The following is a 27,328-nucleotide window of genomic DNA, read 5'->3' as shown; positions in this document are numbered from 1 at the left end:
TAGTGCCCTTATTTTTATTCCATCCTTCAAAATAAAAACCACCTCTCTCAGCTCCTCCTGACTCCATTAAGATCTGAATAATAACGGGATGATTAGTAGATGTGATACTGGTATGGTCTCAGTTTCATCCAGAAGAACAGAGCTAGTTGTTTGGGAAAAGAAGAATTCCAGTGGGAATAAAGACAAATATTGTGACATTTTTCTTCGAGAATGTAGTGTTCAGAAATGGAAGATGAACACATCTTGGGGAATTTTTTCATTTTGTGACATAATGCAAACATAAGTGGTTAGCAGGCAGAAAAGCCAAGTGAGCTGGATGAATATCCAAACAGAGAAATCTATCTAAAGGGAAGAAATAGAGCTGGAATGGTGAGGAAACACGTTTTCAAATAAACATCGTAATAAGCCAAAAGAAGGGGTACTGCTCCCCATAAAAATGGCAGCAGTGAACAGAGAAATGCTTTAAAAAATGCAAGTGTTGCCTTTAAGTGAAGGATTGAGTAGCTTTTTGGACATTGAAATGTAGGGAAAGTAGCTCCCTGGCAACTGCTGCTCTAACACTGGTACCACAGTCCCGATCTTGAGGGATTCCCAGCTGTAGTCATCTACTGCTCACCTACGCCCTGGCACGCTAATCTAGCAGGCGTGTGTGTTTGAAGCCGTTCTCTTTAAGAAATCAAAGAGATGTTTTCAGATGAGAAGAGACCATCTCTGGAGAAAGCTACATTTCAATTATTAGGTTTATTCTATAATTACACTAAACACAGCAGGTATCTTCTGATCAGCGTTCATAGGGTATCTACCTCTTTCTTGAAGAATCGTCACGGCAAACTCAGTGTGTGGAGCGGCGTGGGAGCTTGTGCAGCCATGAAACCCTGCTGCTGCCCACCAGTCTGCAAACTGAAGCGTGCTGAAGAGCTCAGCACTACAGGGCTAAGGAAAACTGGGGCTCACCTCTGCAGGGATGGAGAGTTCTCATCTGCCTTGTGAGCAGTCTAAGAGGAATCTGCTTTTGTCCTTCCTGTGGATTTTGGTCCCTTTCTCTCATCTTCAAAGCCCCAGGGGGCTGGAAGTGCTAAAGTCACAGCAGTGAGATGTTGTGTAGGCAGGCACCTAAGGAAGAGATAGACACTGGCGTTGAATAAGCCCTGACATGCACTGCCTGAGCGCTGCAGACTGATACGTACGATGGAACCAAGAAAAACCAGTCTCAGTTACCTGTCCTGAGGCCCTGACCCATACTGTGATATCGGGACTAAGGCATTACGTGTCCTGCTCCTAGCCACTTGACATGGGGCTGGGCTGGTTGCTTCTCAGAAGTGTGTTTTCCATTACACAGCTCTATACAAGTTTTTGAGTCAACGAAGGTGGCATGGAAAAACAAGAAAATTCAGAAAAGATGAGATCCAGACATTTAATATTTTAAAGAAATCTACACAATGGCAATAACTGCAATTTAAATGAAAGTACACCTTTTTTTCTTAGCACTACCATTCTTGTCAATGGAAAAAAAACCAAACAAACCTCTCTGCTTATTATTGCTGCTGTCAAAACCAGCAGCATCCAGAAAGCCAATGTTTTCAATGATAATCTAACAAAAATAACAGCTGGCTCTCTGGTGTGTTATCTGTTGGAATTGTACGGTCTCCCTAACTCAGCTCCTTGCGAAGGGCTGGCAGCACTAGCAACCGTGATGAAATAGGATCCATTCTCACCCGGGACAAGCAAAGCTCCTCTGTGCTGCTCAGCTCCTTTAGTGCTTGCATGGCTCTAGACCCAGAGTAAGCCACAAACACCCCTCCGTCAACGGCCTGCGCTTTTACCTGACTCAGTAATGTCAGTAATTCTACTGGACTTCAGCCACCTTGCCCAAAAAGACAAAGAACAGAAGAGAGGCGCGTCCTAGCTGAATTCAGTTCAAGTTTCAACACGCCTCTTCTGTCCTCAAGTCTGTTTGCCCCCTTAGGATGTCAAGAAAAAAGAAACCATATATAATCTAATATTTTTAATTTTATGTACAGGAATATAACGTTATGGCAACTTTGTACATGAAATACATACAGTATTTAAACATGAAAATCAGCTAGGTAAGAATTTACATTAGCAATGAAACTGCTTCGTGTGCAGCCCAGTTAATACTTAGTTTAGATCTATATTTTATCGGGGAGAGATTTTAATAGTTTACAATCATAGAAACATAAACATTTAAACCAAGACTCTATAAAATAATTTACAGAAACCCTACCATCTACACTGAGAGAAAGGGTGTATCTCTGTGAGTTTTGTGTGCGAAGGACAAGGTGGACGAATGATGTATCTCAGCCTTTTCAGTATAAAATAATTTAGAAGCAGTTCATGCAATGTGGAAGCAAAGGGGGGCCAGGGCCTTCCAGGTTTCCTGCTACCTTGGACATACACTGAGCATCACACGTAGGTCACCGGACAGACGATTATACCGTTGCCAGATGCTACCAGAGAGCACCAGCCTCAGTTCCTCCAAACCATTACTTATGTAAACATAAATATACAAGTTGATATCTTTTCTACACAGTACAAATACAGGTCACAACTTCTCAGCTGTGCAAGTAGTCGATCCATATTCTTGGAAGTAGCATAATGTTCAGAGCAGAGTTCCATATATTTCTGTGTACGGGGGCACTAACAGAACTTCCTCGTTTTCACCAATTTGCTCTGATATTTCACAGAGTGCCCGCCGTGCCCTATCACGTAAACGTCCAGCAGGTAGGACTTGCCAGGCTGCAGGCCTCTGATTGTCTCTGTGGTCACTGCTTTCTGGATGTTCTGGCTGTGGAAGTATTTACAGAGAACCTTTTCAGATTTCTTCCTTGTATCTGGACCCAAGCACTGGTTCTGCTCTCTTTTCTTCTGCTCCTCGTTGTAATTGTCATCCACTTCCCTTTTGTAGATGCAGAATTTGTTTCTCTCCTGCGTGCCCAGCCACGCCACCGTGACTGAAGAACATGTGCGGAGTTTGTCAAAGGCTTTGATTCGCGTATCTTCAGGAAGAGAAGGAAATGACTGCTTGTTAGGCCTTGTTGTAGCCAGGATCTTCAGCATAGAAGCACCTTTTTTGCTTCCTTTCAGCCGAATGAGATATTTAGCTTTTGCTTTTCCCCGAAGCTGGAACTGCCGCACGCCCTCCACGTTTTGAGACAAGAGAAGTTTTCCATCTCTTCTAACTTGGATCTGAACAGCATCCAGGCATGAATGAACAGAGAAGGTGACTTTTTGGTGAGATGAAACGGGAGCAAAACGTAGAAATTTGGCTCCTTTTCTCTTGATGAATACATCCGTAACTTTGCCATCCTTCAGTTCGACTGTTTTCTGTTTAGCCTCCTCCTTCGTTCTAGCAAAGGTACCAACGTACGCGGTGCTCATGTTGGTGTTGGTATTTACTGCAAACATGTCAAAGTAGTACTGCGTGTCGGGCTTCAGGTCTGACACCGTGAAGATGTTCTTGTTCCCGATACAAACTTTATGCAGGTCAACTCTTGGCTTTGAGGATGTCTGACGCCCAAACTTGGATGGTGATTTTAGGAAACCACGTTCTTTGCCAGAGTTGTTGTCTGAAGGAAAGCCAAAATGGGCAAAGTCGAATGGACTGAAATCCAGACCTGGTTTTGGAGCCATCATGAAGGCATCGTCAGAACTGAGCTTGGCTTCAACAGCACAGAGGCTTTTGAAGTTGTGTTCTTTATTGATAACTATGCAGTACTGAATTGGCTGTTTCAGTAAGGAGGCAGTGGGACTTGGTTTCCACGCCAGCGTCACCGTTGTACGTCCCAGAGAAGTGACATCGATTCTGGGATCGTAAGGTAATTCAGGATAAGGCTGGTCTGATTCTGGAGTAGTGGTTGCATACACTTTAAAATGTGTATCTTTCTCTGTCGACAGCAGATCTAGTTGGTACAAGCCAGATGGGGAACTAGAGGACACAAAGTACTCAACATCGTTGCCTTTGTACGAGAACAGCTCTGTGCCTTCCTCATTAGTAATCTGCTGTTTCTGTTGCTCAAGAGGTTCTGGTTCACCTAGATTGCAAGCAAAGAAAAGCATTTGTACAGACACCATCTGTGAACACAAGAAAATAAAACTCTTAACAGACGCTTCGGCATAAAATACTAAAGTGAGATGAAAAAGGAAGGGTTTATCTTCTGAGGAAGATACTTCTGTCAAATCAGAGAGGGAAACTGGTTTGGCACTCGGGTTAAAACCAAATTGCACCTGACCAGTATTAACGGAGTCTTGTGAATGGTAATACCTTGTGCTAGACTGCTTCAGGCAACTTGGAGATGCCACACAGCTCCCCGGGGGAACTGACTCCGCTGCCTCTTTCTGGGCTTGGGCCCTTGGCTTTGCCCTCTGAGTCACCCTAAAACTTTGTGCCTAAATACGGCGGAGGCCAAAGGTGTGCATGACTTTTAGCACTTGTGTGAGAGGAAGCCAGAGACCTTTTCTCTCCTCAGTAGCAGTTATATGATTATCTGCAAATAAACTCCGCGTCTACGGACGAGTCCCCTCAAAGGAGCGAGCTCAGCCCTGCTGCAATGCCAGCCCTGCCTCTCCAGTTCTTATCTTGCGTATACAGCTCACAGCGAAGCCCCCGTGAAGCCGAGTTACTCTGGGCAAACACAGTTTGTTGTGCCGGCATCCAGCGCTCTCTGTAACTACAACCTCAGCTTTGATTTTTACTTCTTCACAGCCCTTTTCCTTCTCCTGTTGCTACCTGCTGCCAGTTTCCTGCACAACAGCAGGACTGGGGCTGAAGATCCAAACAGCAGGAGATGCTAAAGATGGGCCTGCCGTGCAACTCAGTGTCACACTGAGACTGGTCTGAGGGGCTTCGAATCCAGGAGAAAAGCAGGTCTCTGAGGCGCAAGGGAAATTGTTGGTGGTTTCTTACCTGAACCTTCTCCACTGGCTTCCTCTGGGAGCTCTTGCACACTCAGTTTCCACTCCAGAGGGGCATCGCATGGTGTCACCGTCACTGCTAAGGGAGTGTTGTCCTCTTCAACCACAAAGAAATACCTGGGGGAAGGTTAACAGACCCACGCAGCAATAAATCCTGATGGCAGCCAACTGGCAGGGCCTGACTTGAGATGATCAAAGTTGATCTTGGTGGGGCAACAGAGGCAAAAGCATTACCCACAGGCAAGCATGTGCAGAGGGAATATGGAAAGGGCAGTGAAGGCCTTGAACTCTTTAGAGCCTCAGGTTTTTCCCCTAACCTCAGTATTTTCTGACCCACAGGGTTGAGGTTGGGAAGTGGGGAGTTCAGATCAGTCTGGTTTGCGTTGCTTCTTTAAAGCACAATATGAAATAATGAAGAGAGACAAGTGTGGTGGGGTAAGCCTGTAGTTTCTAATTCCCTTCCTGCTCCCTTTGCCTCCAGACATGGTTAGTGGCCCCACTTCTGGGAACTTCTGCGGCCTGTGGGAGATCTGGGCTTGTCCCAGAAATCAAATAAATCGGATAGACCCTCAGCTGGGGAGGCCAGATTGGGATGGAAACTCACACAGTTACAGAGAGAACGCTGGCATTTCTGTTTTTCTGGTTTGGATCCAATTTCTATTTCAAAACACCCAGCAAATAAAGCTACTGTCTTCAAAGTACAACTTCCTCACTTGACCTGGGCAGAAATACCTTTTAGGGGTGTCTCGGAAGAGGTAACTGCTAATTTCGGCTCCATCTGGGATGACTGCTGAATCGTGAAAAAATGCTTTGTCCCGGATCTGCATTTGGAAGAGCTCCTCGTCTCTGGTGGGGAACTTCTGGGGCCTGGAGCTGAGCGGCAGCAGCAGCAGCAGCGGCAGGCAGCGCAGCAGGAGCATCCTACAGCAACGACAGGGAATCCCACCTGAGAAGGGCTGCAAGAACCACCGCCAGCTCCTCCCACGCTGATGGGCAAGACCGCGGCCAAGCACCGGTTTATTCGCGACCCGCGGTCACTGACACAGCTAGCTGCAAACTCCTGTGGCTCTCGCGGGCTGATTTACTGCTGAAGGACGGGTTTACCTATAACAACATCGCATGCGCTGGATGTTTTGCCAGCACCTTCACTGTGCAAGTGCTAGGAATACACATTGCAAGGACTCGCATCGTCACAGCGCTTGGATGAAGTATGTAAATAAGATTTTTTTTTCCATCTTGAACTGTAATTGAAAGCAAACCCGCCCACTGGTTGCAAACTGGCATCTCTCTCTCTCATTAACAAAGAGCAAAAGCCTTCCACGTACTTTCTCAGAGCTAAGGTTTGATGTTTGCCATAGCAGAAACAGAGCTCGCTGGACACGGGAGCTCGGGTAAGCACAGAGCCGGTGGAGGCTGCATCGACTTCACTTTCCTTAGCAGATTCTGGTTGGGCTTCCAACAGCCCTTTGAAAAGTAAGTGTTTCCAGTGAAATTGCTCTTTATAAAAAATAGGGAATTAGGAAAACATGTGATGCAAACCCATGCATATTCCAAACACACTGGTATTAGCATGCAGAGCTTAATCCTCAAGCCTGATGGGAATTGCAAAACACAAAAGCAGAGAATCCCTTACAAATTAGGCATAATAATTCATAATCTCAGCCTTTCATTATTATGTCTACAACTAGGTCAGTAATGACTACCCTGACATATACAGTGGGACAGGCTGGAAATCTCCTTTCCGTACAGTAGATGATCTCATATGTAATGGCTCTGGTATGGGGGGGTGCTAGGGGGGAAACAAAGCCCATTTCTGGTACGAGTATAGCGAGTTTAATTGCTAAACAATAACATTTTTTAAAATTAGAAGAAAGAAGTTGAGGCCATTACCTAAACTGCGTTAGGCATTGCCTTTGGGGAGAAGCATAATAAAAAGCCGAGCTGGCAGGAACAGTTTTACCTTGTTACTTGGCTCAATGTGCGGTCGTGCACCGCTCCTTGCGCTGCACTGTAAGTTAACTATGACTTTACAACAAACTCTTTTTACCTTTAAGATCAAATCTGCTGTTGAGATTGGGGGTTCTTTTTCCCCCTCCACTTGACCTTTCCCTAAGATTTTATGTAAAAATAGCCAACATAAAGCTCCCTGAGAAGTGCTGCAATAAAACTGGGCTGGGAGCAGAGAGGAGGCTGCGGCATCTACCTGTCCTGCCGTCCATCCTGCTCCAAGTACGGCCAAACACCACTGTCCACGTGCAGGACAGCAGGTCTCCCAACACCCACACGGCCCGTGGAGGACTATTTTCACCCTCATGTTGCTTCCTCTGCCTCTAACATTGTTATTTAATTGCGCGTTCCACCGAGGACGCGGGTCCCCCGGCTCACCCCCTCCTCCCCTGCTCTCCGCTGTCCCTGGCCCCGTTACCTCAGCTCATTCCCCCCCTCGCTTCCTCCTGTTTTCTCCAACTCGTGCTGTCCAGCTTGGTCCCTGTCCTTCATCTTTCTGTTTTTTTTCTACAGAAACCAGTGATGCAAGAGGGAAAAGAAAACATTTAGCAAACCACAAAGCAACCGTAAGCCGCAAGTGACGCATACTGAAACTCCCTCGCCAGGATGCAATTTTATCTTCACCTCCTTTTGCTCACACCAAGGGCTGCTACACCTTCCCGAGCATTCTCCCTCCCCGGCCCACCACAGATTCCTCTATTTGCAGCCAGATCCTCCCTTTCCTGAGTGGAAAACCACAGGAAAGATGAAAGTGAATGCTTGAGGTTCACCTGGCAGAGTTTCCCCTGCGGCCACGTACCAGGTGGGCATGCAGACCACAGAGGAGCCATCGCTTGCCGGTTGATGGCCCCACCGTCTCACGGGGAAGCCCTGCCCGAGCCGAGGCTGCCAAAAGTGATTTGGAGAAGTTGGAGAAGGCTGCACCCTTATTTATTCAGCCGTCACCTGGGGACAGCAACACAGGGCCACGGTTCCCTGTTTGCAGGGCTTGGCACGCTTTATCTCCAGCACTCACAGGGCTCCTGTTGTGCACTTCGTTATTGTTAGGGATGTTTTAATAACAGGTTACCGCAGAGCTCTGCCCTACGGAAGGGAAAAGACTGAAGGGCTTTACCTAAGACATGCAATTGCTACTTCCAGTTAAATCCTGATCTAGCTTTCCCAGCGTTTGTCAAAATTTCTCCCACCCATGTCCTGACTTAGCTTTTGACAACAACAGACATATTTCCTCAAATTCAGACTGACGTGTTGATCCGTATCGGCAAAGTTAACAACATTTGACCTTTGGGAGCAAAGATCGTCAGTCAAAATACTTGCTGCCTTGGGTCACCCAAGTCAGCAGAAACCTCCACTTGCAGAAAGCGGGATGAGTTTTGTGTGCTCTAACACGCTGTTTATTGATTTTTCAAGTATTATCGTTGGCCAGCGGGGAAGAAATTCTTTCCAACTTAATCACGACAGCTACAGCGGATTATTTGCTTAGGTAGGAAGCCCTGACACTTTCTGCAGACAGCGTCCTCCATGTGAACCCCTTTAAATTGCAATCTTGTGTATTCCCATAGTCAGTCCCAGTAAAATGTAACCTCTCTTAAAATAAACGATTTTTGATTACAGGACTACCCAGGCTAAGCTTCACTTCTTAAATAATTTCACAAGCTAATCCACTTTAAAAACTCCTGTAGACAGCGTTTCTGTCCCCATTAACAGCCATGGGTGTAGTGACGAGGTACAGATTGGTCTCCGATTTCTTTATCTAACCGTAAAAGCATTTTGGCTTTAAAATAACCACAAAAGACGCATTAAGGTTACTTCTGTCATGCCTGCCCAGCCTGGGTCAGCAGCAGCGGCCCATCCCATGCATGAAATAGCGGGCAAAGTTGTCAGCTGTTCCTGAAAAAGAAAAGTTTTATAATCTTTGGCAGAGTCTCCGAGAAAATGTACTTACTAGATACGAGCACGTGAATTCGTGCTCTCCTACCCAGCCCTCGGAAACTTCCAACAAACAATTTGCTTGTCTCGGTGCGCCGTGCTCCGAGCCGGTTTCATTTTCAGAAGCCAGGTACAGGCCGAGGCCTAAGCGCTACGCTGTAAAGCCATGCAAATTCTGTGAAATATGTTGTGTGATTCTTTTATTCTCCAGACTGTTACACCTCCTAAATGCCTTTTATTCCTTTTTCTACAAGTTCGTCTTGCTTTCGTTCCTTCTAAACTCAGAGTCAATATTTTATTGATCTATTCCTGCTGACTGGCAGGATTTGCCTGCTGTTTATCACTGAATTTAAGAGAGCACCAAAATAAACAGTCCAAAGTGAAATAATAAGCACCGGTTTCCTTCTCCAGGATTGCAAAAGTGCCCTCTAATGGCTCATCTTTACCTCTTGCTTTTCGCCCATACTTTCTCTAAACTGAGACTTAAATCTGGATGTGAAGGCAAAACTCCCATCTGGTCCCACTTGACGAGGCCGACACTGGCTAGGGGGTCAAAAGCGGGGGCAGAGCGGCGGGTACGGGACAAAGCTGGCACCCCAGGAGGTCACACCCTGGCACAGGGGAAAGGGATCGATCACCAGCCTGGCTGTGCCAGGACGCTGACATTGCCTGCGCGGCAACCCTGAGCACAGCACAAAATGAAAGGTGAAAGCTCACCGCAGCTTGGAGGGACAAGGACAGCGTAGGCAGACACCAGCAGCTGTAGGGCAGCAACAAGAGCAACACTCAAACACATCTTTAAAAAAATCAAAGAGTGGTTTGGGTTGGAAGGGTCCTTAAAGATCATCCAGTTCCAACCCCCCTGCCCTGGCCAGGGACAGGTTCCACCAGACCAGGTCACTCACAGCCCTATCCAGCCTGGCCTTGAACACTGCCAGGGATGGGGCCTCCACAGCTTCTCTGGGCAACCTGTGCCAGTGCCTCACCACCCTCACAGGGAAGAATTTCTTCCTTATATCCAACCTAAATCTGCTCTCTTCCAGTTTAAAGCCATTACCCCTTGTCCTATCACTACCTGCCTTTGTCAAAAGTTCCTCACCAGTTTTCCTGTAGGCCCCCTTTAGGTACTGGAAATATGACTTGCTCGTATATTCTTTCATTTCCAAAAGAAAGAGGGAAAAAAGTTTTCCTTTTTTTTCCTTTTCTCTTTCCCCCCTGCAGACAGACCCACTTTCGGGGAGCTAGGTCCCCATCTCCTCCCAGGTAGGGCTGCTCCCTGCCCACCTGCCAGCTGGACAAGGCCACCCAGTTTTGTCCGCCAGCCGCTGGGACACCCAGCCTGAGCTACAAGCACACACATAAAAATTATAATTAAATCGGATCACAGGTTTTATGATGATTACAATTAATTCCTGTCTTTCTAACGATTTCCACTTGGGCAGCGAGCCTCACCCGACCTTTCCAAAACCCGATGCACACAAGCCCTCTGTCCAGCCTTTGAGACCTTTTCGTAACAAACTTCATCTCTATGAAAGGCCTGCAGTTATCTAGGTAAACTGCAATTATAAGCAGAAACGGAGAGGATAACGCCATTTGCAACTGGCTGAGGTTCCAAGGTGAGGGACAAATTAGCCGGAGCTGCGGCAGCACCTCGCAGGCTCTTCCTGCAGGATCAGCAGGGTGGGCGCATGCTCAACCAAAGGCAGAAACGGGCGGCCTCAGGGGAAGATAAAATCACCCCATTTTTTATTTCACCGATCAAGCCTACGGTGTTTTCTGTCTGCGCTAAGCAAGCCAGTTTTTTTTCCCAGCAAAACGCAGCGGTCACGCAGGGCGTACCCCGTGAAGTATCAGAGGCTCCCCGCTTAGGTCCCATCACAGAAATCCCACCCAGCAAGCCCAGAATCCATTTTGTTTGGCTGTTTGGGATCCAAGCAGTTGTGTACTCCCGTTGGGACTTCGTTGTGCACTTATTTCCCGCACAGACGCGCAGTCACAGGGAGGCTCAGTGTCACTGCACGTGCCTACGCTCCACAAAGAGGGAGCAGGGGTATCAGCTTCACCCCGCGCAACGCTAGTGCTATCACAAGTCATCCTCCGGTGCCCTGATCTGTGGAAGTCATTTGCTTTGCCTCTCAGCTGTCTGCAGGTCAGAGAGACCTGTAAAGGATTTACAACAACAAAACAAAACAAAGCAAAAAGACCTGGGTTTAGTCGAAGCAAATGCATCTGGAATAAATAAACCCTAATGTTTAATTACAGAGGGTGGAAAGTGCAGGACTGTAATTTAGTGAGGATAATTTCAAGGCACTGCCTGCCACACTGCTTTTGTGTTGCGTTTCTTCTCTTTTTATTGTACGGCTGGTTAACTTTTCATCCTCCTTACGCCCTATTTTTAAACTCTGGTGTATTGGGGGTTTTTTGTTGTTGTTTTCTTTACCCAGCCTGCATCTCCTAAGTTGTTTGTAGATTTATTGACGCTATTTAAGTCCAGCTTTGGAAATAAAAGGGCACTGTGTGACAACTTTGACTTATTATAGGAATGCTGCAAGTGAAGAGGCTGTGAGCTTTGCCATTATGCGCTTCATTTCCAGAGACAGGTAACACAAATACACGCACCTCAGCACACAGTGCTATCACCTCAGCAACAGAGGAGTTTAAAAGCACCTACCCATTTTAATTGTAGTACAGTTTGTTATTTTTAACCTGCAAACAAGGAAAAATAACGCCTTTGAAATTTTAAGTATTTGTGGGAACTCCTTGGTTTGTTTGCTTAGTGGGGAGATCAGAGAGGAAAAGTGAAGGCTTTCCATCTAATACTTACTATTCCCTAAAGGATCTGGAAAACGCTTGGTATGCTTTTCATTTGGGATGTTTTTTCCTTTTTTTTTTTAAAAAGTAGCACTCTTGAAAACTTGTTGTCTGGTCCTGCCTCGTACCTGGGGAAAAGCACAGACCAGGCAGGGCTGCAAGCAGCTCGGCCAGCACAGCCGCAGCCACCCCCTCCACCAGAGATGTGCACCAGCCCAAAGCCCTTCCGCATGGAACGGGGGTGGGAAGGAGGAACGCAGCCCTGGCAGGGACACAAGGGCGTATCGCTGTCTTTGTGGATTTTAAAGAGAAATATTTGTGTGCAGCACCGCAGCCAGTTTGATGTGGCAGCTCCCGTTGGCAGGACCAGCTGTAACTGGGAGGGCAGGAGCATTTACGGACCTGTAATCCGTGGATTAAAGCTCCCTAAGTCCGCACGGACACGACGGACTATAATGGTGCCTTTGAAGCATTTAGGGTCCACCGTGTCAATAATCTGTGGATTAAGCGACCGCCTCTTGCAATTCCTATTCAACCCACGACTTTCCTTTGCTGAGAGTATTATTTTAGCAAAGCAAAACGCAGTAGCATGAGGGAAAAACAAAATCCAACTATGTAAAAATAAGAAGGTATGAAGAAATAAGGGTACATTTCCACCAAATCTTAATGAACAATAGTGGCAACGAACTACAACGTAGGGGAGAGGTTAACTACGAAGGGGGAACATTGTAAAACGCGAAGCTGTCTCAAATTAGATATGTTGAAAAGCAAACATACTCAGGGAGATATGGTATCAAAAATCAAATTTTACATGGGCTATTTCATTTCTGAACTGAGCCTTATTTATTTTTCCACTTTTAGTGGAAACAGATTCAACTCTGATTACATGGAAATCGCCATCCTGGAGCTGGTGGTAGCTGGATGCTTCAGAAAACCAGCTGAGCCAGGAGATGCCTTTTGGGACGCTTGAGGAAATGCCTAGTCCTTTTTCTTTTTTCAATCAGAGACCACATACCAGCGCTTCTCTCCTTCACAGCCATCTTGACCCATGCAACTCAGCGGTGAGTGTCAAAACCAAACAAACAGCGAGTCCCCAGCGACCTCCAGTACAATGCTCTGTTGTTCTCTCGTACCTCTCCTTGCGAGGGGACGGCAGCGGCACGGGAAGCAGCGATGGGCTGGAGCACTGGGTAACAGCCAGCTGGCAGCTCACCCCCGCCCCGTGCAGAGCTCCACTTCCCTCGGCCGCTCCGGCACGGGCTGGCCGGTGTCCTTACCCTCATACCTGCACATCCTCCCAAGCCCGTACAAAATCCCAGAGAGGGCAAGCATCACAGATACTGGCTCTTCCAGAGGCAAAATCTCATGTCAGACGCCCAACTCAAAGAAAGGGAATTTTTTCCATAGTCTCAGCAGGGTAAGAGCCCCAGTAGGAGAAATAAGATAAGGCAGAGAAATCTTAGTTTGCACAACTCCAGGCCATTTAAGATAACCAACCCTGAATGCCACGCAGCGCTACCACAAATATTTCATCGCGAGATCTGGAGGTGTTTTATAACGGAGAGTAATTATTATCCCCTTGTTACAAGCAATAAAAGTGGGGCAGCGACTTTCCTTGTTCAAGGAAATCCCAATATAATCCCTTCCTTTAATCATAAAACAATAGCTACTTTCCTCGGCCAAGTCATTCTGCCTTCAGCACAGCTCTCCCAGCGTATGTGGCTGCCTCTCCATAATGAATTTCAGCAAGGGGATTAGCAGGGAGGAACACATACGAACAATTACAAATTACAACCAACACAAGCCCGTTGGTATTCGGTACGGCGTTTCCCACTGGTTCTCTGGAATACTTCTGAATGACATTACGAGCAAGCGCCCTTGCCAAAACCCACGAGGGACAGGGGTGACTGGAGTGGCAGGGTATGAGAAAGAGCAGGAGCAGAAGCGGGGTCCGTGCATCCTGCTGTTGCTTCCTCAAACCGCCGGGGCTTACGGCTGGAGGTCAGAAAGAGCTTCGGAAAGCGCTAAAACATAAAACCAAACTCATTAATGACCGAAGGAGTTAAAGTTGCTTGAGCCGTCCTAGGGCCTGGGGAACACCGCTCCTGCCTGCGCCAACAAGGTGTTTGTTAAAGGGGAGAAAATAAGGGGCAGGGAGGTGCGGGAGAGGCAACGACAGGCCAGGGGCTGCAGGTCACCGGTGTGACTTGCAGGACAGGAGCTGGGGGAAGCCGAGCCTCCGGTTGCTCCAGCAGCAACCACAGCGCTGATGTTTTGTGGGAAGCCGCACCGTGAGCATGTTGGAATTGCTTATGTGCTTCTTCCCTTCTGCTTTCTGGTAGATTATTAAAAAAGGGAAAATTGCTGACTACTTTGAAACCCTCTGAAGTGCACAGAGGCTGATCTCCTCAGCTTCCATCAGACACGCGGTGCTCTTCAGCGTCAGGAGCACCACCACACGTGTACATAGGGTCACAAACCACAGCCAGCCCCAGTACGTCAGTATTCACGCCCACCTCCCTACCTCTACGCACACGGTTTGCCTGCAACAGCTGCTCAGAAATTCTCATTTGCAACTTAACCAGATCTTCCTTTTTACTGCCTAGGGTTGCTCAGTGCTTCCAGGCTAACCAGTAACGACCAGTAACGCCTCCCATAGCATGGAGCAGAACAGCAGGAGCTCTCCAGAAAGCCCTCCAGCAGCTGGAAGAGCAAAGCAGGGCAGCACGTCCAGCAAAAGCCCTGGTGCTCGTGCCCCAGGGGCGATTCTCCGGTCCCTAGGGAAGCAACTGCATCCCTGTGCCGCTGCTGGGACGGTGTCCTGCAGTGCTTGGTTTGCAAGAGTGGTGGGTATCTCGGAGCAAAGGACACAGCAACGGGAACTCACATAGAAACTGTGGTGGGCATCTGGCGCCAAGTGCAACTGTAAAGTTGGATTCTAGGTTTTTTCAGTCCAGGAACGCTCGTAGTTAACTAGAGATGGGAGAAGGAGAAAATACAATTTATATGAAGAGGGGAAAAAAGTTATTGCTATTTTATTCTGTTCTTTCCTGTATTTTTCCAATCTTATCTCTGTGTTGTTTTTAGTTACACCTGAATCACGTAATCCAGATCCTCAGCTGACTTCAAAGAAACTGTGACTTTTTCTATCCCATTGAGAGCCAAGCCCATTTTACTTACGACCACAGTAATACATGTAGTGCTGATAACTAGTCTCCCCAAATTTCCAATTCCTTAACTATCATCAGAATCCAAATATTTCTGATTAAACAAAACCGGAATCAGTTTTAATATTAACTGCCTTCAGCTTTAAAGGCATGCAAAAAAAAAAATCTTAGGCCCTGCAAGTCCCTAAGGAACCCTTAAGGTGCTCTCTCATACAATGATTTGTTACCTATCACGGTAATTCACAGATGCCGCGTCCCATTTTCCCTCCTTGGAAAAGGGTTGCTGGAAATATGTAAACGTTTGTCAAGTGTTTGAAAATTCAAAGTATCAAATGCAGTGCTACAGATATTGATATTTACACATTGATATTTCTACCAGCGTTTGAGCTGGCAGCCCTCAGCAGCAAAGACTTTCCAAGACCCAGCGCAGGTATCGTCCCCCACACTGATCCCCACCGTCCCCAGAAAGCAGCACACGCAACTTCTTAGCCGCATCGTTGGCTCCGATGACTTCCTCAGAGGCCACGGCGGCTCGGAGTGCAGGATGGCCCATCGCACGTGAACCACATCAGAGGGAGGACGATTGGCCTCACCGCTTCTACGGGTAGGGTGAGAAAAAGCAGGAAAGCTCACACTGGCTAGATTTTGCCCACTGACATTTATTTCCTTAGCATCCTGCTTTAAAAAAGACACAGATTCCTATAGAGGGCAACTCTGTATTAATAAAAATTGCTAGTGAAGGACGTTCGCTGCCCTGCATTTCTCAGAGCAGGGAGTGGGGACTCAAGGCCATCGCTGCTGCTGAGAAGCAGACAAAAACTTTGGGACAAACGTGGCCAGGTGCTGCAGGAGCTACGGACCCATGGAGCCCACGTGCCTGCCCCGAGCCACTCGGCGGGCACTGCAGGGCACTGCTCACCCAGCATCCCTGAACGTCTCCAGGGAGAAAGGATTCACCTCCGAAGGGCAGAACAGTACGTGTCCAGAGCGACGGCAAAGCACGGCGACTGCTGCCACAGGTGGGCCTACAGTCAGAGCTGACGCGCATCCCATCTGAAGAGGTTACAAGACACCACAAGTCCAACCACAGCTCACCAGCCCATCCTACCGAAGCAGGATAGGGGGATGTTTGGGAGCTGGCAGCCTCCGGGGTGGCTTTCTAACACTTTTTGGGTTTTCTAAGTGGTGGACTTCTGCGTGACCAAGCTGAAAAGTCTTTCCCGAGTGCAAAAAGACGGGCGCTTGGAAGGGATGTGCTGCAAGAGTTTCAAACCTGCCGGGGTCAACTGCAGAGCTGCGATAAGGGATCTGAAAAATCAGATTATCAAAAGGGTTGGTTTCAGCTCCACTCTGCTGCTGAGCCAGTGTTTATTTGTCCAGGTTGGCAGGCGAAAGGTTAGTCCTTTATCTAGTTACTGCGAACAAAAGCAGAGGGAACACATATGGGTGGATAGGTCAGACTGTCACGGGTGAGCGAACATCCAAACATCCCCAAAACCTTCAGGCCTTCTTATGGTAACCATACATCCCTGGCTGATGGCAGGGAAAAGGAGGGAAAAGGAGGGAAAAGGAGGGAAAAGGAGGGAAAAGGAGGGAAAAGGAGGGAAAAGGAGGGAAAAGGAGGGAAAAGGAGGGAAAAGGAGGGAAAAGGAGGGAAAAGGAGGGAAAAGGAGGGAAAAGGAGGGAAAAGGAGGGAAAAATTTCTGCCTTCAGAGGTGGCTGAAACGCGTGCCAAGGGCATTTCCTTTCCCAAAGAGGGAAGCCATGGCGTGGGACCCAGCGCTGCCTTCTGGGCCCATCCCTTCGCTAGCAACTGGACGTGGCTGTGAGATCCCTGCTAGTGGACAAAGTGCCATTTCAACATCAGCACTAATGCTGCATTGTAAAAACCAAAAAGCTGTACATTCAGAAAAGTATCTGCTCTCTGGTGCTTTGTCCCATCAGGGCGTTTCAGCAGGCCCAAGAGGTTTGGGCTGGAGCCAGGCGAGGAGCTCTGCTCGCGAGGATGACGCCTCCAGGTCCCGCCTCACTCCCCACGTGCGCGTTTCGCCAAGGGCCACAAGTCAGGGTCTGCAGAGTCCCCACCTGAAAAAACCACGCCGAGCCTCTAGTCCCAAGTGGGGATGGCCACGAACCCAGCGAGCAAAAGGCTGAGCCAGAAGCGTGTCTTGGCTTACTGGAAGCACATCTCGCACTACGAATTCACGTATGAATTTTGCTTTTTCTAGTTAAAGCCCTAATTGCCTGGATTTTCTTACAAATGCTTTGGAACTGCTTTTTCTTAAATGAGTGGGAATTAGAACGCGCTCTGTAAATTACCATAGCGCGTTTCTTTCCGCAAGCCTGCCGCTCTGTTATTGCACGCCTGCAAGAGATGTCTTATACTCTTGCTTTAAAATACCTGCTTAATTCAAATGTTAAATTAAATTAGACTTGTTCACATGATGTGAAAGTTTCTTAAAACCTCCTTATTTTTCCTAGTATGATTTTTTTCTACTATTGTAATATAACAGGATTGTAAGTTTTAATTGACTGACATTAAATCTTCCCTGCAAAACTGTAACTTCGATACTCCCCAGGACTATCAGGTTTTTATTCATTCTTTCTCATTACTGAAAAATCAGTTTGAGAGAGCCCCTAGGGTCTTCCCCAAATAAGGATAAGAACCTATTAGTCCTACAAATCATACTCTAGGAAGTAATTCTTATTGGGAGGAAAAGCCCATGGGGAATTAAATGCAGATTGAGTAGCCAAAGAAAGAGAAAGAATGGGGACTAGAAACTGTTAAAGCTGCTCGATGATGTTTTCCTTCGCATCCAGAGACCATCTGGCAGCTCCGAGACGCTTGGCTTTCCCGCACCATCATCATCCTGATCTGTAAACGGCTTAATTTGCATCAGGTTTCTGGATTTCAAAACGCTGAGGCACATTCAGACTGTTTGACTATAAACAAATTAGCGGCAAATCTGCTGCACCTAAACAAAGTAGAGAGAGAGAGAGAGAGAAAGCGCACTCACATCCTCACGATATTCTGGTTGTGTTGTAAAAATGATCTGCCCTGTTTAATAATCCCTGCAGACGCGTGCGAAGAACCTGCGAAGATCCCGTCGTGCCGCCCGCCTGCTTTTGCATCAGGAGCAGCGGCTCGTCTAGCGCTGCTCTGTTTTGGTACTGAGCAAGTTGAAAGTGAGAAAGATGAAAAGCTTGATTTTTCTCACATCCTAATAAAGTTTCAACTCCTTTAAAGTTACTTTTCCTTAAATTAAAAATAAAAATGCTCAATTAGGCGAACAATGCTTTTCCCCTGTAAACCACAGGGGAAGTGTCGGCCTCGTTGTGAGCGTGCAAGGGTCATGCTGGAGGGGCACTCATATCCGGACCCGTGGAGTGAGGAATGAAGTAGGAGAGATAAATTATTGCCTTTTGTTTTTCAGATTTCCAGGTGCTCGCAGTAAGTACCCACTGCTTCTTATCTCAGCTGTCACGCAAGCAACAAACATCGCTCCGACTACTGAATTTAATTACCCTAAAACCAGAGCGGTCCCGATGCAGGCCAAAACCCAAACAACCCCACTTGCTCTTGAGCTATCTGTGAGAAAAGCTGAAAACGCTGCGGTGACCCAAGCGCTCGCCCCTGCCCGGGTGGAAGGACGCAGCCCAGCGAAAGATGCTCGGCGCAGGATTCACCTGCATCCTCGCGTTGTTGATTACTCGAATGGCATTTAAAACCCACCCTGTAAAATGCCCCCCAGAAGATCATCACATTTATTGGTGAAGCTACAGTATCAGCTATCTTGCACGTGAACTGAAAAAGACGATGCTTTGCCTGCTCCTGACGTGTCCCACGCGACCGACACGCTCCCAGGGGTGCAACCAAAGCCATCGACACAGTCACGGGATTTTTGGCTGGTTCCTGTTACAGCTCTGCGCTCATGTTTATCTTTCTCCCGTGCAGTGGGTGGTACTGCAAATTAGAAAATTAATTCCGAAAGAACAAACTTCTTTTTAATATTTACTCTCTCTCCCCCTCTTAATTTATTGCCAGCTTTAAGCACGTTCGCTCCGTATGATTTATTACCCTGACCTATTTCCCGATCCAAGGGCAAATGCTTCCTCTCCTAATGACATCTTGTTAAAGTTTTCAAACATAACATCTCCTCAGCCTTCAAAGCTCCATCCATCCAGAAGCATTAGCTCATTTGAGTCATTTTTCTCCCTGTTTGACCTCATGAAGATTTTTGTCGTAGAAGTAGCGTATTCTAAGTCACGACGTAAAACAAATGAGTGGGGAACGTGGCTTCTGCGCTCTGCCTTTTCTCCAAGGCGATGCCTGCTCACCGCACTGCTTGTTATTTAGCGGAGCCCAAGCAGTCCTTGAGTCCCTTCTCCCTGGTTTACCTAAGATACCCTCTTTCCTTTCACGTAATCCCGATTTATTCTCCTTTCCTGCCCATACAGTCAGTGACACCACAATACAGAGCTCAACAGCATTCGGTATCACACCGAGTTCTCCCTAAGCGACGCAAACATCAGCTTTATGGGCTGTCTATACACTCCCTCCTTCAGTCAGGTCTATGCTTCTCCTCTGCATTTTATAATCAAACAGAAAAAGAAAGTAAAACCTCTCCCATGAGTTTAACCCTCACGAGTGGTTGAACTGGTGGACCACAGCAGCTCTCTAGGCTTCCATGTTCGTAACACCGGCCCCTTTGAAAGCACTGAAGGAGAAATATGCAGTTTTCTTTAGACTGTCCTTAATGCAGAAAACGTGCGCGTTCGGCGAGGTGGAATGGAAACCCGCCATCTCTGGTGCCTCCATCGGTACAAATTAGTAAATCTGCCTCCTGTGAAAGCAAGCCGGGGACTGAAAAGATAAATACTCACTCAGTAAAATAAAATAAAATCAGCTCTAGAAAGATGTAAGACCCTGAAAAGGACTGAAATAGCCCCTTGAAAACAGTGAAGTAATAGGCTTACAGTTTTATTATTTGTATAAAGTTTAGTGACTTCAAAATGAACGCGAAGCCAAACAAGACTTGTTATCCCACTAAAATCCATGCTGTAACTGAAGCCAGTACCCAGATGTTCTGCGGTAAAATCCGCTGCTTCGCTGCATAAAAGCGCCACATAGCCTGATGTACAGTCCTGGCTTGCTTTTATCCAAACCTACTTAGATTCTGGATTATTTTTCTAGCAATCTTTTAAACTGCCATGGGAAGCGTAAAAGGTGGTCTCCTACAAAACCGTTCGGTACCAGCTTGAAATGTAACCATTTGCAGAAATAAATCAGGATTTCTTTTTAATAAACTGTTTATTACCAGCCTTTCGAAGCATAAATTGCAGAAGAAAAAGCAGGGTCTGAGTTTAATAAACATCTCGTCTTTTTATACATATTAAGGCAGAAGACGCTGGCACGCTTCAGAGTGAATCGTCTGGCGAACAGGCTCCATCCAGCCCTACCGAAGCCATGAGAGGGGAGCGGAAGGGCCACCGACACCCCATTGCGCAGCCAAGGTGAGCCCCTGCTCCCCCCAGCTCCGTTAACCCACTCATCACTACCTTCAGGGCACCTCCCAGGAGTTTATCCCTTCTTTTCCAGGGGATTTCTAAGGTAGACAAGCCTTAGGTGGACAAACCTTCTAAGGAGGACAAAGCGGACTTGAAGATGCCATTTCTGCCCCTACGCGCAGTTTTGGCGTAGGAGCTGGAACGCTTCCAGGAGCTGGGAGCAGCAAAGGAGACCCAGGGCCAAATGAGTGGGTTGTGGCACAAGTGGAGCCGTGGTATCGATCCTGCCCGTGCCACCGCACCCCCAGCCCGGCTCACAGGAGGAGGAGAGGTGCACTGGAAAAACCACGGCAGACGGGAGCTTTAAACATCGGATGAACGCCGGAGTATGCGGTGAAAGCATTCGAGCCGAACAGGGAAGGCAGCACAGGCGTTACGTGATTTTGAACAGCTTGCTTGACAGTTTGCACCATATTGTATTTATAAACATTGGGGAAAACCTAAATGCTCTGCCTTGGTGTTTCCGAAGTAGTCATCCACAACAAAACAGGCGCGCGGGGCGATCCTGCACAGCTCTACCTCACCTCCGTGACAGGCCTCTTAAAAAAAGGGGCCCATTTTTATCTCTATGAGATCAGCATCCCACACGGCGTCCTAATTCCCTCTCAAACTGCGCATCCGATCACCAAACCCCAAACTCTCCCTCCCAAGGGGGCTGAGGCGTGAGGTAACCCATCAGCCGATGACATCAGCAACGCGTCACGCATGTGTCACCACTCACAGGTGCCACCGGGTGCTGTGTGTCCCCGGGCGGGCGCAGGACACGGGTGTTGTGTCGCCTCGCTGGCAGGGCTGCAATGACACACTGTGGTGCCCACCCTCCACAGCAGAAAAAAAAAAAAAAAAAATCAATGGGTTTTCTATCCGGGGATGCACAGAAACAAGGACAGCGTGACGTACCCACAGTCCTCATCGCGGAAACGTGACACGGCCGAAGGGATTTTTCGGATGTCTTAGAGCCCTCTTCCAAATTAAGACGGGCTCATTATCCGCAGACACAGGAAGTCCACAAGGAACAGGTCTCGTTCTCCCGACGCAGCCACAGGACCCCAAATACATCCACGCCGTACCCACACGTGACACACTACTGCGCATTTCTGCTTCGTCACATTTCTAATGGTCAAACTAGAACATAAAAAAAATCTCTCAGTGTTTTTAAAAGTCCTTTCCTCCTTCAAATATTAACAAGTTTCAAATTCTAGGCATTGCTTTAAGTACTCACGGAGACTCTTAGCAGTACTAGAAAGCTGACCTCGGCAGCTCTCCTCGTGCAGGTATGCGTTTTGCTACGAGGCAGGAGAACGAGGCGGGGAAGATGAGGCATTCCTGCCAAGACGCAATCCAAAATGCCATTCCTAAAATAGCTAAGAATCAGCGATTTTCGACGTAGGCTGAACAGAATCACCAAGTTTTTCTCCCAGCTCCCTTACAGCACAATTAGAGGTGCTGACCACATCGCACGCTATTTTCATAGAAACCAAGCCAGCGGTGCCTTGCCAGGGTCACCAGTGTATAAATCACTCGCCGGGGAGGAATTCACCCTCAAATTGCTCTTGTAGCTGCATAAAACTGGAAGAGATCACTCCACCAGCTTGACCGAGTGCGGAATCAGCGCACCTAGGCTGGCAGCCCGTCCTGAGACGGAGCTGGACGGGGCGGCCAGCGCAGCCAGAGCGGAGGATGCTGCGACAGAGACACAGTGCCACGATCGTGTCACTGAACGTCACCCGGTATCTGCTCGCAAACAGCCAGCCGGGGAGATCTGCGTATTTACGCTGAGGACCTCGCCTGCCCTCTGAGCTCGCCTCCTGCGGCTCAGTCAAGCCACAAGAGCAGAGTCGATGCGTTTTAATTACAGATTGTAACGAGATGCTAACCAGATCCTTCGGCGGGGAGCGAGAGTCCAAGGGAGGCTACAAGCTTCACAAACTGCTCTCCGAAATCGGCCGTAGGGAGGCTGCCTGGCCCATGGAGGTGCCCTGGGCAGTGCGGCACGGACAAGATCACGCTCATCCCTGGCACCAAGCTAACGCGGTGTGAGGAATCAGGGCACGTTCCCACTCAAGGTTAAATACATCCAGACCAAAAACACTCACAGAATCCCTGCTTTTCAACGGTCTGCGCTAGCCCGTAACTGCGAAGGTTTAAATACATAAAAGTTCTATCTGCAAGCGATTAAACAACGCTTTGGAGCCATTGTCTCTGCGCGGTTGAAATAAAAAACACGACCCGAGCTGCGCGTAGTGAACCTCAGCACTTACATCCCCACCCTTGAGTTTTCCATCTACTTTTTTTTGGTAGCCACTTTTTTAGTAGCCACTTTTTCTTTTTCTTTTCTTTTTTGTCCCCCTGAAAACGAAGTATGATGCTAGCGAAGCCGGAGCTGTTGTCTGCCTGGCACAGACCCGGTCGGCACCAGTGCTCGGGATCCAGCGGACAAGCCGGGGCTCCCGGGGGCAGCCCCAAAAAAACCGGCAAAAATAGAAAAAATTGAGAGGGTAAAAAAAAACCCCCAACCCTCAAAACCCAAATCCGAGAGGGTCCTAGCGGCAGCATCCCCGCAAAAGCCGTGGGTACCAGGACGAGGGGCTCGGCGCTGCAGCCGGGGGTGGCCGCTTTGGCCGAGGGGGTCCCGCAGCCGGATGAAGGAGGGGGGGGCACCGCGCCCCGACGGCAATTGGGGAGGGGGTTGCAGGGCCGGCCCTGCTCCCCCGCCCCGTTGCCGGTGCCTTACCTTGCGGCGTCCGGTCCCGTTCCGTCTTGTCCCTCCCGGGGAAGGCGGGTGGGGGGGGGGGCTTTTTTTTTTTTTTTAAGGGGAGGGGCTGGGTGTTTACCAAACCCCCCGCACCGGCGGGGATGGACTGCAACGGGGACTGTGTCACGCACGGTCCCTTCGCGCTTTATAGCCCCTTCCCCTTCCCCACGCCCTCCCCGCGTGGAAGAAAAAAAAAAAAAAGAAAAAGAAAAAAAAAAGAAGAGGAAAAACAATAAAAACCAGGGAAAAAGAGCCGGGAGCCCCCCCCTTAGGGCACTCGCCGCCGCCCGGGGCGAGGGCACGACCCCGGCTTCGCCTCCCGGAGGCGGCAAAAGTTTGCAGGAGGGGCGCGGAGCTGCTGCTGCTGCCCCGGCGGGCGCGGCCGCCCCGCCCCGCGCCCTTCCGCGGAGGGAGGGGCGGGCCCACGGGAGGGGTGGGGTGGGAGGGGGAGTCCCGGTCCCACGGGGGGAGCCCCGCTCCCACGGCCCCGGGTGGGAGGGGGGGAGCGCGCTCCGCGCTTTGTGCCGTGCTCGCCTGCGCTGCCAGAAGCTGCTCAACATCCATCTTGGAAGTGTGGTCCTGCGTGGGAATGGGTGGAGGGGGGGCGTGGGGGGCAGCGGTCCCGCTGCTCGAAGGGGTCGGGGTTGCGGGAACGCTGCGGAGCATCCCCGATGGAGGAAGGAGAAGGGGCCGGGGAGGTGGTGAAGGATGCGTAAGGGACGGGGATTTACCACCACCCCCCCCCCCCCCCCCCCGCAATTTAGGAAATGGGGCTGGAAGCAAAATGCAACCTCTCGACCTTCTCCCTCCTCACGTTTTGATCAGAGGCAGCTTTCAGGTTCAGGGAGTGAGGGACATTTTTCTTCCTATTACCTGGAAGCGGCAACGAAAGGGCAGAAAGTATCCTTTGCCTTTTAAAAAAACAACACCCCTCTCTCTTTTTGTTTCTTTTTTGGCACATCAGTCATAAAAACGTCAAAAGCCACATAAGCATTAAAACAAGTAATTACTGACGGGTAATTTCCCTGAAGGTGATCATCCTTTCCCTACTACTTCAGATTAGGGGAGCAAAAATAAAAGAAACCTTCCTTTTTTTTTTTTTTTTTTTTTTTTTTTTTTTTTTTTTTCCCAGACCGCTGAGCAAATCCGACAGTGAAGCCTTGGTGGAGGGATGCGAATTGTCATGTTCTGTAGGCTGACGAGCAGCTTCGCTCTGTGGCAGCACAGCCCCCTGAAGAGCTCATGTCTTCAGGGACACGTCGCTGTCGAGACCTCTGCTAATTGCCATTAGTTACTGCCATTTACCTCCCGCTCCGTTAACTCGGAGAGCAGCCGGGTCGCTCACTGCAAGCCAGCCAGTGCTCTGCCCAAGGGTCTGCTCAGAAATAGAAGTTCACCGAAAGAAACCCAGGATTAAGAAAAAGAGCCCCATGGGAGTCCCCATCCAGTTATCCTTCTGTTTTCATGTCTCTATTTTTACGTATTTCACAGGTATATTTATCATTTTCAAACAGGTTCAAGGATAGGAGTTTGGGGAAAGGAGGAAAGAAACAGAAGTTTAGAATTAATTTATGCATGCGTAAAGAGAAACTGAAAATACCTGGTATCGACACACAGCATCCCGATTTCTTCCTTTGTAGAGGATCGTTTGCCTCCGACCGCAACACTTCGGTTAAAAAAAAAAAAATAAAAAAAAATCTTGATAAACTGCACGCGCTCCTCTTCTGCTGCAGAAGATGCAGAGATTCAATCATCCAAAAACGGGAGAATCTGGCTAAATAAGAAAGCCAAAATTAGTGAAGAAAACCCAGCGCAATCTCACTAGTTTTTCCCCGAGCCTTTGGAGCGTGCAGGAGGCAGCAGAGAGGGATGTGCTCAGGTGAAGGCAGGCAGCTGCCTTCCAGTCCGATTCGTGGCACAGCAGCGTTCCGGAGAGCCTGCAAAAATGGCTGGCTCCGGTTTGAGGTCATTAGAGGTAAAATATTGCTACCCAGCCCAAAAGCTCTTGAGACTGTGCGCTTCACACACAGGCAAACCGATTATTTTTAACCCGAGGACAGTTTTAGTGCTATTGTTCTTAGAGGGTATTACTGTTTGTGATTTCAGAGGAAGCGAGATGACATCCCAAGGATATTATTTACCGAGGTATGCGAATATCAACTCTTCTGCATACAGATAACTCTTTTTTTTTTTTTTTTTTTTTTTTTGGATGCTTGCAGTTCCACCTCTATCGCAACTGCAAATCTCAATCGTGATTTAAAGCACAGCAACAGAGTGACTCCCTGCCAGAGGAACAGTTAAAACGGTTTCAGAACAAGAGTCGCTGCTCTCAAAATTTACAAGGAACAAAAATATTAAACAGATATGGAAGGTGAATTTGGAATTTAAATGCTGAAAATTACCTGACTGCCTGGGAGTTACTAGTTAATGGCAGCCAGTTAAATAGAAACCAAACACTGAAAGCCCAAAATATGGAAAGTTCTTGTGGGTAGGTGACTCCATTCAAATCCATTTAACTGTCCCAGGTACTACCCCAGCACCTAGGCAACTGGTATTGAAATTAATACCTGAGTCCAGAGATGATTCACGTCTGTGGAATCTTTACAGGAACAGGTCTCAGGCACGGCAGCGTACAACACCCAGGGCAAGAAGTCTTTGACTCTAAAATGCCGTTCCTTATGCCGATGCGGCAAAACTGAGAATCTAAAGGGGAAGAAGATGGCCCAACCTCTAAATGACTTGGCTTTGGGCACTCATCTTCTCCTTCTACCCTCCCAAAGACCATCAGGGAACGCAGTTTTACCAGCAAAAATGGGCACAAGAATGAATTTCAAGAGGCACACGCTAAATACCGACGAGAACCAAATTCTTCATTCGCATGCAGTCACGATCTTTGCAGCTCTGGATCATTCACTTGGGGGCTGAAACTGTTTTGACTTAAGTGAACAAATAAATATCCAAAATTTGGAACAGCTGTAGCTGGTTCATAAAGGCAACTGTAAACTGTCTGGGTAACAATTCCGCTCTTCACGGTTTCAGCACGCTATTAGAGCGGATGGATAGGTGCTACCAGGAAGCAAGATGCATGTTATGTGTTCTGGTGAAAAAGAGGAGAAAATGTTTAATAAGCTATCCAGTGAATAAATCTGAAGAATAAATCTTTCCAAAACCAAAATGGAAATGGGCAATTGGATATTCTAGGAGGAGAGAAAGAGGGATAATTCATCATATAAATAATTCATTGCAAATTTTAGCACCCAGTGCTGCTGCGCATTTGGTATGGAGGACAGATGACACTGTGTGTGCTTGCATGTCTGTGTTTAATTGTGTGTATATATAATTTTTTTTTCGCCCAATTATGTGGTTCTCATTGTGATGCAGATCTGAAGATCTGTTAATAGTAATTCCATTGATGAACATTTGTTGCTAGGGAAAGGGTACCGTTATCTATTAACCTCAGAAACCGAGACACTAAACCGGACTTACCAATCAATTACGCCTCGTAGGCCATGATGGGGTTTAGTTATGCAGCATCACACAGCGCTCACTCTCTCAGAAGAGGAATGGGTTGGGCAGCGGGGGCCTCAAGAGGCATCGACGAAGCATCTGGCTCGGTAGCTGCCGCCGCCTTCCCCAAAGGAGCCACTCATGAATGCCTAGGTGGAGTCTGAGCAGTGACAACAGGTAAGCAACAAAACCAAAATAATTTGCTACAAGCATAGAGATGATGCTCCTACTATCAGTAGAAATACTGATGTTGCTTACTGGGTTTTGCTTGCTCGAGGCTGAGCTACAGGTTTTGTCTGAGTAACAGGTCAAGTTTTTCTTCTTCCCGTTAGGCTGGATGCTCCCTGGAGCAGAGTGACCTGTGTGTGAGAGGTGGTGGCGTTTCAGAGCTGGGCAAAGCACAAGGCTGTGCAAACACCTTCCCCCGGTGCGCTGCTGCTTCACCAAGCACAGAAGCCAAGCAGCGGCTTGCCCAGCACACTTCCCCAGACAACCCGGAGCTACTGCGACCAGCGGCAGGGCAGCGTGAGCACCCTGCAAGCGCTCTGCCGGCTCCCTTCTCACCTCAGTTACGGTTTCTTGTTTTAGTAAGAGACGTTTTCTTTACCCTATCTTGAGAAAAAGCAACAGGCACGTGCAGCAGTTGACATGT

General features: G+C 48.2%; 1 protein-coding gene across 3 annotated transcripts; it reads right to left on the bottom strand.

Annotated features, from left to right (window-relative positions):
• Window positions 1-1,990: 1,990 nt before the first annotated feature.
• On the bottom strand, window positions 1,991-24,979 carry NDNF (neuron derived neurotrophic factor). Of its 3 annotated transcripts, none has more exons than XM_086746803.1 (4): window positions 24,770-24,979; window positions 5,665-5,853; window positions 4,925-5,049; window positions 1,991-4,052 (listed from the first exon to the last, which is right to left on the bottom strand). In XM_086746803.1, the coding sequence occupies exons 1-4, from the start codon at window positions 24,787-24,789 to the stop codon at window positions 2,659-2,661; spliced, it is 1,728 nt and encodes a 575-aa protein (XP_086602929.1). In that variant the 5' UTR covers window positions 24,790-24,979; the 3' UTR covers window positions 1,991-2,658. The 3 variants fall into 3 exon arrangements, with proteins under 3 accessions (XP_086602929.1, XP_086602930.1, XP_086602931.1); XM_086746804.1 differs by lacking the exon at window positions 24,770-24,979 and adding an exon at window positions 23,149-23,538; XM_086746805.1 differs by lacking the exon at window positions 24,770-24,979 and adding an exon at window positions 21,315-21,678.
• Window positions 24,980-27,328: the final 2,349 nt, after the last annotated feature.

Source organism: Chlamydotis macqueenii, chromosome 4, assembly GCF_036417535.1.
Source record: "Chlamydotis macqueenii isolate bChlMac1 chromosome 4, bChlMac1.mat, whole genome shotgun sequence".
Lineage (NCBI taxonomy): Eukaryota > Metazoa > Chordata > Aves > Otidiformes > Otididae > Chlamydotis > Chlamydotis macqueenii.
The sequence above is the reverse complement of the archived record's forward strand: the minus strand, read 5'-3'. Positions and strand labels throughout refer to the sequence as shown.

What these genes read in the sequence shown, in the direction of transcription:
- NDNF (XM_086746803.1), bottom strand. Translation starts at nt 24,789, where the DNA reads ATGCTGTGTGTCGATACCAG. An exon ending in TTCCGAGACACCCCTAAAAG is followed by an intron (nt 5,050 to 5,664) that starts GTATTTCTGCCC and finishes ACCTTCCCCCAG; the next exon opens with GTATTTCTTTGTGGTTGAAG. An exon ending in AGCCAGTGGAGAAGGTTCAG is followed by an intron (nt 4,053 to 4,924) that starts GTAAGAAACCAC and finishes CTTGCAATCTAG; the next exon opens with GTGAACCAGAACCTCTTGAG.